General features: G+C 43.0%; 1 protein-coding gene across 1 annotated transcript in view; it reads right to left on the bottom strand.

Moving 5' to 3' along the window:
- Window positions 1-12628, bottom strand: part of LOC139235661 (zinc finger protein 271-like) — a gene marked incomplete at its 5' end in the record, with an annotated part of 106484 nt that extends 93856 nt beyond the window's left edge. Inside the window, one exon of the mRNA XM_070866706.1 lies at window positions 12032-12628. Within this exon, the coding sequence (XP_070722807.1) occupies window positions 12032-12628 (597 nt within the window). The remainder of the gene's footprint in view (window positions 1-12031) is intronic.
- Window positions 12629-13260: the final 632 nt, after the last annotated feature.

Raw genomic sequence — 13260 nt, 5'->3', positions numbered from 1 at the left:
GCTCCTGGACCTATCTGTTGGTTTTCCCATCAAGGTTATACTATGTAAGTCCTTTCTGCTGGACTGTCTGATTTCGCTTTCTTCAATGTTTTATCCATAGTAGGGACTAGGGCCTGCCTCTTACGTCGGTTACAGCTTTTTAAAGGATAATATTAGCAAGGTGAGTTCTCTTGAACTACAACCAGTACATTGAGTCCAGCATAGTTCGTGTATAAGTCCTTTCTAGCCAATATTTTCTCGGTGTTCGAATTATGCCCCGCCTGGGGTATCCTCTCTTTCTTCTATTTTTCCTCCACTTGGGGTCTTCTCTATTCTACCGAATTTCTGCCCTGCCTGGGGTATCCTCTATGTTGTCGAATGGCGTCCAATTCAGTCCAGTTTTTTTCTCGTTCAGGTCGAGTATCGGTTTTCCTTGTTGTCCGATGGCCTTCGCATGACCTCCTCAGGTAATGTCCATCATTGTCCCATTGATCTTTCATCCTTTAGCTCAGGGGTTATAATAAACCCGTTTATATCTGTCTCGTTAAGTGGAGTAAAGCAGAAGTCAATATCCATAATGGTGCATGAGGTGTTCCTTTCTTCATTTCAGTTGCCGTGGTGCTCACACATCAATCTCCATATCCTCGTGGAACAGCGATAATTTAGTAGTCTTGTGTTAGGGGGGTGATACGTAAGGTGCACCTGTCCACTTGGTTATATCCACAGTCATCTTTGATCATTCTTAGTGGATCTCGACATAAAGCAACGTGGTTATTTTTATAACAATCTACATATGCTGGGAATCTTCGTACTGTTGTTCTCTTCAATTAAATTTCTGGTTTTTCATTGTACCGCACGCGAGTTTGATTCCTTATTTCTCCTACATTGTTTGATGTAGAGTATCTACCATTGTCACACCATACTGTCATATAGATAATAAAATATCTATTTAATGTCCGGTTACACAGCAGGGCTTTAGGACCCAAGCATGATTGTTTCTCTACACCTCGCAGGCATGAGTCATGTTTTTGTCTAAGGTCCAGTTGGTAAATATATCGAGTGTTATCCAATCCGGCACCTTTCCATTCTGAAGCTATTCAATGTTATGTTGTATTCCATTCAGCAACCATATTCCATATCCTATACAAACTAGTTCTGTCTGTATGGTTTTACTTAAGTTCGTTTCTGCTCTATTCATTTATAGTTCTGGCGTGGTCTCGCAATGTGTGGGCCACTTTAATAATTCCCTTTCTGCGCCATTACCCAGTTGTGTCTGTAACTTTTCATGATCCTCATCCCTTTCCAGCAATCCCTGTAATGTTTGTGTTTGGGCGTTAACTCGATCATCTATCGTGTCTGGCTCTATAGTGTTGCAACTCCCGCAACGTATCCCACCGTGTACCATTTCTGGTATCCCTCTTTTTCCCCTGTCCCGTTTTTTATCTGACCCTCTTTCCACAATAAACTTCATGGCTTTTGATTCAGGGCCTTTAAGTGCTCGCAGGGTCAGGTTTCTACACAGACTTATACTGTTTAACCTGTAGATGTTGGGGATAGTTATATTGTTTAAATTTACGGATACAGTAATTATTCGCTGACGTACCCTGAAGTGTATCTTATCCTTGGTCTGCATTGCAATTTCTCTTTTGCCCCAGCGTTCAGATGGTCGAGGCCCTGGTTATTCTCACTGTTGCTAAAGTAGTGGGTGGGGCCGTGTTGGTGGGTCTGTCTCTGGAGATATCCATCCACCACCATTCATAGATGTTGAGTGAAATCTGCACCCCCTTCCCCGGGTGCAGTATATTTGTCCTTCCTGATTATAAAACACACTGCTTTCTTATTCCCACTAATTATGGTCCCGTATTATTGACCCATCCCCAATGTTGTTTCGTTTCCTTGTAACGTTGTTTTATGCCCATGATTTAACTCGACTATTGTTCTGTCCGTCACCATCAGTGTTTTTGATTTTTTATTAAACTAATGTCGCCCAAGTCCCTGTAATACTGGCCTTGCCATCCCTCAGTCTGTTGTCCCTGATATGAGGCTACCTTACCCCACGTTGTTTCCACGAGCTCTCGAGTCCTACAAAAAACAATATTTCCCGGTCGTCACCGGTTAGTTAGTGACCACGCTTCTTTAACTTGGTCCAGTGTTTCCACTTGCTGATACTCCTTATAAGTACGATAACTTACCATGATTACCTGATAGAGTCCGGTCCATTTGGATGCGAGCCAGGACCTCTCTGGGGTAATGTCTTGACTGCCTATTTGGGTTGTTTGGAACTTCTGTTTCTTAGTGTCGCTAGCTAAATCCTTGATTTGCTAATCTCTAGCCTGTGTCTTTAAATCATGTAACTGCTTACAGAGTTCCATTACAAATTTCCATTTTTTTTTAGCTCAAAGGTATCATTCCTGTCGTCCGACTAGGGGTTGCTTTGAGCTTTATTTATACTCGGGGTATCCTGTCTACCCGTCTCTTTCCAATCTCTTTTATGTGGGATATTTCTGCCTAAACCCTAGGCGCAGTCCTGTTTCATTATCTTCCCTGTGAAGTGTGTACCTTGATCTGAGTTCAGCTGTTGTGCCATTATTTCTTTTGCTAGGATCCTGGCCTTGATTTCTACTGAACAATTCCCAGTGGCGAAAGCTTCTACCCACTTCGTAAACTGGTGTATTATAACTAAGCAGTATGTCTTCCCCTTGTTGCTGGATAATGGTCCAGTAAAATCTATCTGCAAATTTTCCCAGATTCCCTTCGGTTGGGGCTGATGTCCCATTCTGATCTTTACTTTTTCCCATGGGTTGTATTTTGCGCATATCATGCAACTGCTGCAGAGGTGCTCTATATCTCTACCTATTTCCTTCCACCACCAGCATCTGGACATCGAGCTTATCATGTTGGTTCTACCAGTATGGACATACCCGTGGAATAAATTTAATAGGCTCCCCTGGATGCATTCTGGGGCCACCACATTCCCATCTTTCTCCATATCCCGTCGGTCCCTTGTTGGGCCCTCTCTGCTTCCATCCCTCCTGTTCCTGCGGAGTAGCTTCTCCTTGTACCTTAAGCATGTTTACTTCCTCAGGCCCGATTGTACATGCTCCGCCTTGGGCTTCTCCGGCCAGTGTACCTGCCACTCGCTTGGCTGCTTCATCTGTCCATGCATTCCCCTGTTCATACTGATCATTATTTTTTAGGTGTGCTTTGACCTTTAATATCGCACACTCCTCGGGTAGGAGAGAGGCTTCCACTAGATGTTTATCAATCTCCTCATGTTTAATCGGGTCTCCTCCTAAGGTCGTGTTTCCCGTCTGCTCCAGGCTATCATATAATCATGCTCTACTCCGAAAGCGTATCGACTGTCTGTGTAGATGTTTACTCTTTTTCCCCCAGCAAGCCTCAGAGCCTCAGTGAGAACCACTAATTCAACCACTTGAGCTAACAGATTCTCTTCTAACCATCCTTCCCCTTTGGCCTGACCGCTGCTATCTACCACTGCCCATCCCGTCTGTGGTGTCCCATTGATATAGCGCCGAAACACATCTACATATAGATCCACGTCTGCCTCCTCAAGCGGGGTTTCACTTGCCTGACTACTTCCCTCATCTTCTTCTGTTGGGCTACACTGATGCTCCTCTCCCTCTGTAATGATCCACCCTGCAGGCGTCTTTTATTATTGTTACCGTCCCGTTGGGTGGGGTGGGGGGGTGAGAGGATGGGGGAGAGCATTATTTTCCACCTTGCCACCTTGCCCTTTGTGCATCGAATACCGTTTTTAGCCTTCCAGTTTTAAGTAATTCTACTAAGGTATGCTGGGTGTGTAGAATAATGCACCCTGACATTATTATTGGTTCGTTAACTCTGATGGCCCAAGCCGCACAGTCGAGGGCAGCAACGCACCTGGACAGTCCTGCAGCTACAGGCTGCTGTTTATCTAAGTAATATGCCACGTTCTATGCCTGTCTCCATGTAATTGAATCACCACCGCATTATAATGATGGTTAATATGGTAGGTATGGACGTGAAAGGGCCAATTCTGGTCTGGTAGTCCCAGGGCTGGACCACTTGTGAGAGTTTGTTTTAACCGCACACATGCAGTTTCTTGATCTAGGCCCCAGTTTACTGGCTCTTAGGAGGGTTTCCATCCTTTGACCTGGTCAATATAGGTTAGGTCATCTTGGCATATTCGGGAATAACATTTCTGCAGTCGTTGAATAGCCCTAGTACCTGCCTGACCCCTTTCACGGTTCCTGGCCTGGGGATTGATTGAATTGCTTCCTTACTGTTCTCGGGCATCTGGCTCTTCCCTTACGATATTATGTATCCCAGATAGGTTACTTCGCTCCTTCCTTCTCCTACGTCTACTGGATTCAAAATCCCTGAAAATATTCGATGAATTTTGCTCCGGCTGTTATTGAATCGCTGTGGTACCTTGGCCCATGTGTATTGTGTTCCCTTTACAGTGAAGACAACATTTCCTTGGGATACTTTGTCTAAGGGGATGGTCTAAGTTCAATTCATTATACCAACACGGTGAATATCTTATGATCTGGATCCAGGCCATTAAAAACTGTGGCCTGATTTGCCACTATAGGTTGTTCTCCTGAAGTCACCTTATTCAGGGCGGTCTAATCGATAGTCAGTCGGTAAGCCCTGTTGGGTTTCTTTATCAGCCACACTGGTGAATTAATGGAGGCTATTACATGTTTCAATATACTTTGCTCCTCTAATTCTTGCACTATCTGAAGACCGCTACCTCAGCTTCTGGTGTTAATTGGAACTGTCGGTGAGCGTTGTGTTCGGGTCCAGGAATTTTGATGGGTGACATCTCTGCTAATCCATAATCTTGTTGCATTGTGCCCACAGAGTCGGGTATAATTGGCACACGCTACTCCATACAGCCTTTGTTTCCCACTCGGGTTGGATTATGGTTGTTCCGACCACTCGTTGCTGCTGGTGTCCCGGATGTTCGAACTTAATTCGGTTTTCGTGCTTATCCCCCAAAATTATCCGGTTATGCTGAGGATCTATCAGTACCCCTATCTCCCTTAATGTATCGATGCCCAATATGTTGTCTTCTGTATTCTGACAGTAACAAAACTGAGCAGGTAGCATTACCCCTGTACTTCTAACAACACCATCTCACGTCGGGTTGCTTTCTGATATCCCCCACCCTCTATTTGTACGTTGATGGTCCTATGGGTCAGGGGCAAATCTAAGTTGGTTATTGGGTGTTTTCGGGTTGGGGCAGTGGTGGCAGTAGTACCAGTGGTGCTGGTACCTGCCTGAGCATGTCCATCAGATCTTCCCTGGTTAATGGTGTTCCCTTCTTTGCCTGTTGGTGGTATCACCTTCCTGCGCCTCCCCCATTACACCAGCAATCTTTGGCCAAATGTCCAAGTTTACCACAATTTTGACATCTTCCTTTAGAATTTCCGTAACCTCTGCTTTTCTGCGGGCAATCCCGACTGAAGTTGCCTTCCTGATTGCAGTTTAAACATATCAGTTGAGCTGGCCGGGAGTGCATCTCTTCCTCCTTCGTCTCGGCTGCTACAGCTGTAGCTGCTATTTTTGCTCTTTTTTCCCTTTGTTCGAACTTTAACTCCTCTGCATGTTCTGCCCATTCCAAAGTTTCATCATAATCATCTCCAATGTTAAATACTCACTTAATTATCTTTTGATGTGCCTTTCATAGTCTATCCTTAAACATTTTCAAGAATGCTGCATCATTTCTGTTGCGGTCATCAGCCTCAGAGTGGTTTTTATATTCAATCCACTTTCGTTCCCCATACTCCCCAACCCTTTTCCCTGCCTTTTGAGTCAAAATATTCTGCTCCAAACTTTTGTCAGAATTCTGTATTTCTACTATTTTGCTTTAGCGGTTAGTAACTTATTCAATATAATTTGTCTCCTGTGGGCTGAGGGGCACCTCCTGCTTGGTAATGTGGGCTGCTCTACATCCGCTGGAGCGAATGGTGGTGGTGCGTATCGTGTCACTGATAAATAGCCATTATCATGTGCCGGTGCCCCTCCACTCCGCAGTCATTATCCCTGTCTGATTGACGGTTAGGTTGGGTTTGTGGACTACACTTACCCACCGTGGGGTACACCGTAGGGATAGTGCACTGCACTATCCGTCTGGTCCTGTCTTTATCTCTTCCAGCTTATTTATCTTAGCTTCTAACTCTTGAATTGTTTTGTTTGAGTATCTATCTGTTCTCCATAGCAGGCAAATATTATTGCATAGGCTTTCTTCGTTTTATTTTTATTCTGACTATCCCACCATGTCCTCTGTCTGTCGGGTGAGTCTTCTTTCTTTCATTAAGAAATGCAAACTAATAATGTCCAGTATAAATAAAACAGCTGTCAATGGAATGGGTTAACTCCACTACAGGTTTGTAAGAAGGTCTGACGTCATTACGTGTCTTCGGGAATTCAGCTGAAAATATTTCCCCAAATCTTTGTGATTTCAAAACTTGATAAGAAATTAGGAATCCGTTAAAATAGCAGAAATTATTAGTAAAGTTGTCATAATAAAACCTTCTCAGCGGGAAAGGCAGCATTTTAGATTAAACTCCAATTTCTCTGCACATCCAATTCAAATACTTGCCAACGAGTTTTTCATTGATTTAAAGCGAGACCACACATTTTTAATAGCTATTCTGTTTACAGAAATCCAATTTCCACGCAATCTATATACATTCCAGCAGTTTGGTTTTTTTACGATCCCGTTCACTGAGCAAATTTTAGGTTTTATTTCTCTCGGCACAAAATCTAAACTTCGGTGCCGGTCCATCTTTTTTAAGAATTCTGTGACTCCCAGTTTTTTCTTTCTGTGCTGAGTTCGCCTAGCTTACTACTTTTCGCCCTTTTGAATCCGAACTTAATCATTTTTTGATGACCTTACTCCAGTCCATAGTTAAACATCGTTGTTTCTCTTTCTCAGCACAAAGCGTTGTCGGGTTTAACTCATAAGTTTTTATATTTAAACCAATATCTTTTTCACAGCCTATTTAAATCTCGTTTCTTTAAATTAGTTTTTGTAATTTGATGATCTTCCTCCAGTCCATTTCCCTCAACATCTTTGTTTCTCTTTCAAGCTGCTGCAGCTTTCAAGTTCGCATTTGTATCTTTTGGTAAAAACAAACTGTCCTTTGTAAATTCAATTTGCTTTTCCAACATTTTTCTTTTCTTTTATTAATTTTGCATTTATTTCAGCTGGCATTTTATCCCACTGGCCAGTTTTCCTAGGATCCTGGGGTCCCACCCCACTTTTTAGCTCGAATTCCTTCTTGCTTGCACTACGCATGATCAATACCAGCTTCACTGTGTTATTACCATGTCACGCTTCAGGTCATACGCCGTATATTTCCTCTAACGATCGCTGGGGTACACTCTCCCTTTAGTTGTATTCCTTCTTTTTCAGGCAAAACACCGATCCCACCCTTGGTTTTCAGCCTTCTGTGGTTCGTTATAACTTGTCCTGCAGCTTACCGCTTCTAATTCTTTATACAGATTACCTCCTTCCCCGTCAATGCTACAGCCATGTTGCTCCTTTCAGAGTACAACACTACATATCTGCTGCTATCCAAGTTCCTCCCTTCTTAATCAGATATCTTGGATATTCCTCATACTGTTCATGATCGGACCTAACTCAGTCTTCCACCCTTGCAAACGATTCTTCCATTTACACCGTCCAAGGTTTCGTTTCATTTCCATTTTTCCTTAGCAAAGGCAAGTCCAATCTCACTGGTGTAATATCTTCACTTCTTTCTCCTTCCCGAGGGGACAAAATCCCCATTCCTATTGGCTGCATCACATCAAAGCCTATGACTTTATTCCCCTAAACCATTTTCTCAGTTGTCCTTCATGAATAAACAAAGGGATTTGATTACTCTCTCTCTTGTCTAGTCCCTTCTGTACCACATTCATCATAAATGTATCAGAGGCTACACATGATACCTCCAGTAAGCCACATCGTGTTCCCATTCACGTTCTATATCTATTCTGTTTACTCCTGCTAACCTTGCTGTGGCTCCTATTCTGAGCTATCCTGTCAGCTCTCACTTTCCTTGCGATTTAAACTGATTCTCCTTGTGTTCCCCATCTTCCTCATCCCTTGGTTCCTGTTTTCTATTCTTTACTAACACATCCTTTACTAATTCTCTTCCAATTTTGTCTATTAACTATGAATATCTCCCTTCACATAATCTAGTTGATAGATTCAAGCTCATGTTTAAATCTTTTGATTTCAATTCACAATTTAAAAACACACATTGTTATATAATACATTTCCTGATTCAGTTACTTCTAGTCCATTAAAATGTGGGTTCTTTTACTGAATCGGACAGGTCAAGTTCTTTTTGTGAGGTGCAATGTAATTTTATTTATGTCCCATATATGATGATCACTATCAGCATTTGGAATTGGCAAACCAATAGTTAACATTACTGATCAACATACGACATGCCTTACTTTAAAATAACCTGCCGTCATTACTTTTAGTTTGTATTGAAGTATTTTCTAATGGTCTTGAATTACTTATTGTCCTGGAGTGATACTAAATCTTTAAGTGAACACTATTAATTTAGCGTTTGGGGTCAGGGTGTGTCCCAACCCACCTGGTTCAGTGGAGTTTTCCTGGTCTCCCAATATTTCCAAGGAGCACGCTTTAGGATTCTTTCTCTATTGCCACCAAAAGTATGCTTTTGAGGGTCTCTGCCTCGGTTTATCACGGATTTCAAAAGTAAACCTTTTGAGGTCCTCTGCTTCCTCCTGGAGATCGCCTCTCACTTGGATCCATGCTTTGTTATGGAGCCTGTGAGGTCTGGCCTCCTTATCTCCCACCTTCAGCTTGTAGCTGATCTGTACACAGCCATGGCCACCTTGTCCAGACAGAGACAGGCTGACTTTTTTTGTTTTTAGCCTCTCTACAAGTTTTTTTGTTCAGTACGTAGTGGAGGCCTTGAAACTGACGACCATTCTAGCTGTAAGGAAATCCTAATTTGATCAGCCTTCTAGCCACTGTTAATTATAATGCCTCTGACAGGTAGCAGTGTGCTTAACTCTATCCTGATTATTTCAAAGTCGGTTTCTCTATGGAGAATGTATCACGACCATGATGGTTTAAACAGTTCCCTCACTCTCCTGTGCCACATTAGCCATTTCATGTTGTGCTGTTGTCGATAACTGAGCATGCCTGAGACTCGTTCACACACACGCAGCGGTATCCCAGTATCATGCCACATGTGACATCTGACCCAAGCCATTTGATGTGATCTTATCAAAAGATCGTGGGGTGTCTGAAGATCTTTGCTCATCTCCCTCTGCACGGTCCCGATGTCTCGGGTAGTGGCCAGGCGATCAAATTCAATTTTCTTATTGTTCAGTGTAGGCAATGACACAAACATCTCAGAGAAATCTTAGCAATTTCCTACACTTCCCTGACTTGAACAAGAATTTACATTAACACCAGATTGTACCCAGGTGATTTATGACAATTCGCCCAGGAACAATGAGTTAAGAAAAATTTCTATTTGGGGGTGTAACTTTCCTGTTTTCCTCTTATATCCTCACTCATGTCCTCTCATTACATTTTATACAGTGTTCACCATTTCATTCATGAGCCCGGAGGAACTTTATTGTCTAATACAATATTATCATACTGTCTTTAAACATCGATCAAACATTCCCACTTGGTCCAAGTTTTGACCCAGTTTCTTTGTTTAATTTTATTTAACCAAACCTCTTCTTGGACCTTTTATTCTCCAAAATATGCCAGAGAGCAATTCAGTCTACAAGAGGAAGGATGTTAGTTACCTTTAGCATAACAGTCGCCTCCAAAAACTTATTTCTGAATACATAGTTTGGACAGAACCACAGAGACGGGACTTTTTCAAAAATAAAACTTAATTATCTCAATTTTCAGCTAAATTTTCCTTCCCATGTGTTTGACCAGCGACGCTTAGCAATATATATATATATATATAAAATCAGTTTTAATTTCACAAACAAATTATGCTCAGAGTTTGTCATTTTACAAAGAAGACAAAAGTAACAATTGCGTTTGGATGCAGGTCATTTATCTTCCCCTTCTAGCAGTGTAACTTGGACAATAGGCTTACATCGGATATACGGCACAGAAACAGGCCATTCGGCCCAACCAGTCCATGCCGGCGTTTACGCTCCACTCGCGCCTCCTCCCTTCTTTCATCATCTAACTATATCCACATAACCCTCGATTCCCTTCTCCCTCATTTGTTTCTCTAGCCTCCCCTTAAATGCATCGACACTATTCGCTTCAACCCCTCCCTGTGGCAGTGAGTTCCACATTCTCACCACTCTCCGGGTACAGGTTTCTTCTGAATTCCCTATTTGATTTCTTGGTGACTATCTTATGTTGATGGCCTCTAATTATGCTGGTCCCCACAAGTGGAAACACTGTGTCTACTCTATCAAAACCTTTCATCATTTTAAAGACATTAGGTCACCCCTCAGTTTTTTTTCCAAGAGAGAAGAGACCCGGCCTGTCCATCCTTTCCCGATAGGTATACGCTCGACTTTCTGGTATCATCCTTGTAAATCTTCTCTGTACCCTCTCCAGTGCCTCCATATCCTTTTTGTAATATGGTGACCAGAATTGCACACACAAAGTCTAACCAAGATTCGATACAAGTTTAGCATAATTTCACCACTTCTCCATTCTATAACAATTCAATTCTATAACAATCAATCCCAATAATTTAACTCAATACTTTAAATTCTTAAGTCCAACTTTGTCAGCATGCTGCGACATTCGATGTCTGCAGATAACTGGAGAAAATTGTATTTTAACTGCTGGATCTTTTGCTATGCCATCAACCTCTTATCCAACTGGAACTGGCATTGCCTAACATGGTCGTCTTTGGCTACTGCATAGTCCAGAGACACAAGTCTGCATTTTCGTCAACATACATCAACAATGTTGGATGCACTGGTCTTCCTGTGACAAGCACAAACCACTAGTCTTTGAACTCTTCTTATTCTAACATAATATTTCTAATCTAAACATTCTATGATGAAATTATCCTCAGCCAGCTGGTTGCAAACACCAACTGCTGCTCAGTGAAATCTCTCTCGAATGATAACAACCACATTTTCCCCGATATGAAATGAACTAAATATGAACACCTTTCAGAAGCTGAATTTGCCGAGTTCCCGTTGCCAACACCCCTCTCATCTTCCATTCACTTCAACTGAAAGGAAAACGCCAGATTGTATCAGTCGGGATTTGAAAGATATTTACAGCAGATGCTAGATATTCTGAGAGGTAGCATTGTTCTCTATTCTGTCTACTCGAGGAGTTTGATAACAGACTTTCTCCTGTGAATGCAGAGCTGAAATATTGGGCCGGGATGTATTTAATTGTTCATATTGTTGACTCGAAACCGTTGGCAATTATTTGATGTGATCTGTATTTTCTTAAATACATTTCCTGAGTGGATTCAAATTTAAATTGAACCCAGGTTTGCAGGCGTGATGCTCCATTCACACATCGAAGGTGAGAGATGCTGTGGGAGACACGCTAAGTCCAGTATCTGAAAGTGATTCACAGACTGGGGTTTGTGTTCAGGGCTCCCAGGCATGTTACCGACACCTTCCTACAATACCAAGGCTAGGAGAGGCACTCTGGAAGGTAAGGGAAACTGGCATTTGTCCACGAGAGTAACCGAAGGTATGAGATCTGAAATAATCCAGAGTTAGAAAGGAGAAAAGGCCCCAAAATGGTGCAGTCAATAACAGGACATCAATTAGTCTCCTTTTATCTTGGAACATTAAATGTCGACACACTCGGTTATTGAAATATCAAAATATTATATTCCAGCCCATTTATAGGGTTATTATCATCAAAAACAAACTTCAACTGTCAGAATGGACACGATTCAGTCGGGATGTGATTAACAGCTGCAATGATAGCAGAATCCAACCCCTGCAGTCACTTGTGAACTTGCTGGTGTCTCAGCAGGTGGGATGACCGAGTGAATCGCTTCCCACACTCAGAGCAGGAGAACGCCCTCTCCCCAGTGTGAACTCGCTGGTGTGTCAGCAGGGGGAATGACTGAGTGAATCGCTTCCCACACTCCGAGCAGGTGAATGGCCTCTCCCCAGTGTGAACTCGCTGGTGTGTCAGCAGGTCGGACGAAACAGTGAATCCCTTCCCACACTCAGAGCAGGTGAACGGCCTCTCCCCAGTGTGAACTCGCTGGTGTATCACCAGGCTAGATGAATGAGTGAATCGCTTCCCACACTCTGAGCAGGTGAATGGCCTCTCCCCAGTGTGAACTCGCTGGTGTGTCAGCAGGTCGGATGACCGAGTGAATCGCTTCCCACACACAGGGCAGGTAAACGGCCTCTCCCCAGTGTGAACTCGCTGGTGTGTCAGCAGGCTGGATGATTGAGTGAATCGCTTCCCACACTCTGAGCAGGTGAACGGCCTCTCGCCGGTGTGAACCCGCTGGTGTGCCAGCAGGCGGGATGACACACTGAATCCCTTCCCACACTGAGAGCAGATGAATGGTCTCTCCCCAGTGTGAACTCGCTGGTGTATCAGCAGGTCGGATGACCGAGTGAATCGCTTCCCACACACTGGGCAGGTGAACGGCCTCTCCCCAGTGTGACTGTGTTGATGAATTTGCAGCGCAGACAGGTAGCTGAATCCCTTCCCACAGTCCCGACATTTCCACGGTTTCTCCGTGGTGCGGGTGTGCTTCCGTCTCTCCAGGTTGGATGATCAGTTGAAGCCGCCTCCACACACAACACGTTTACAGTTTCTCCCCCTCTGTTAATGGTGTGATGGTTTTTCAGGCTTTGTAACTGGTTAAAGCTCTTTCCACAATCAGTGCAGTGATACACTCTCACTCGGGTGTGTGTCTCAGTGTTTTTCAGTCACACTGATGTTTGTAATCTTTCCCCACAGACAAAACAAAAAAACATTTATTCTTCCACATTCAAAGGCCGATGATATTCAAGTCCTGATGAATCGAGTGACTCTATCTGATCACGACGTGGCGTTTAGTTTGAGTTTCCCTTCTTCAAATCCTCCCCTTCTAACACCCTGCAAAAGGAGTTTACAAAAGTCATCACTGTAAGTACAGGATCGAATTTCAGAAGAGACAATTCTAGTTTCTATGGAACATTCTTTCCTTCTGCTGTGTGGTTTTAAGTATTGACTTAATAAAAAATAATAAAGAGGGAGAAGGTAGATTGAGAGTAAACTGGCAAGAAATATAAATACAGTCAGAG

The sequence above is a fragment of the Pristiophorus japonicus genome, chromosome 23 (assembly GCF_044704955.1).
Source record: "Pristiophorus japonicus isolate sPriJap1 chromosome 23, sPriJap1.hap1, whole genome shotgun sequence".
Classification (NCBI taxonomy): domain Eukaryota; kingdom Metazoa; phylum Chordata; class Chondrichthyes; family Pristiophoridae; genus Pristiophorus; species Pristiophorus japonicus.
This window is presented reverse-complemented; position numbering and strand designations above follow the sequence as displayed.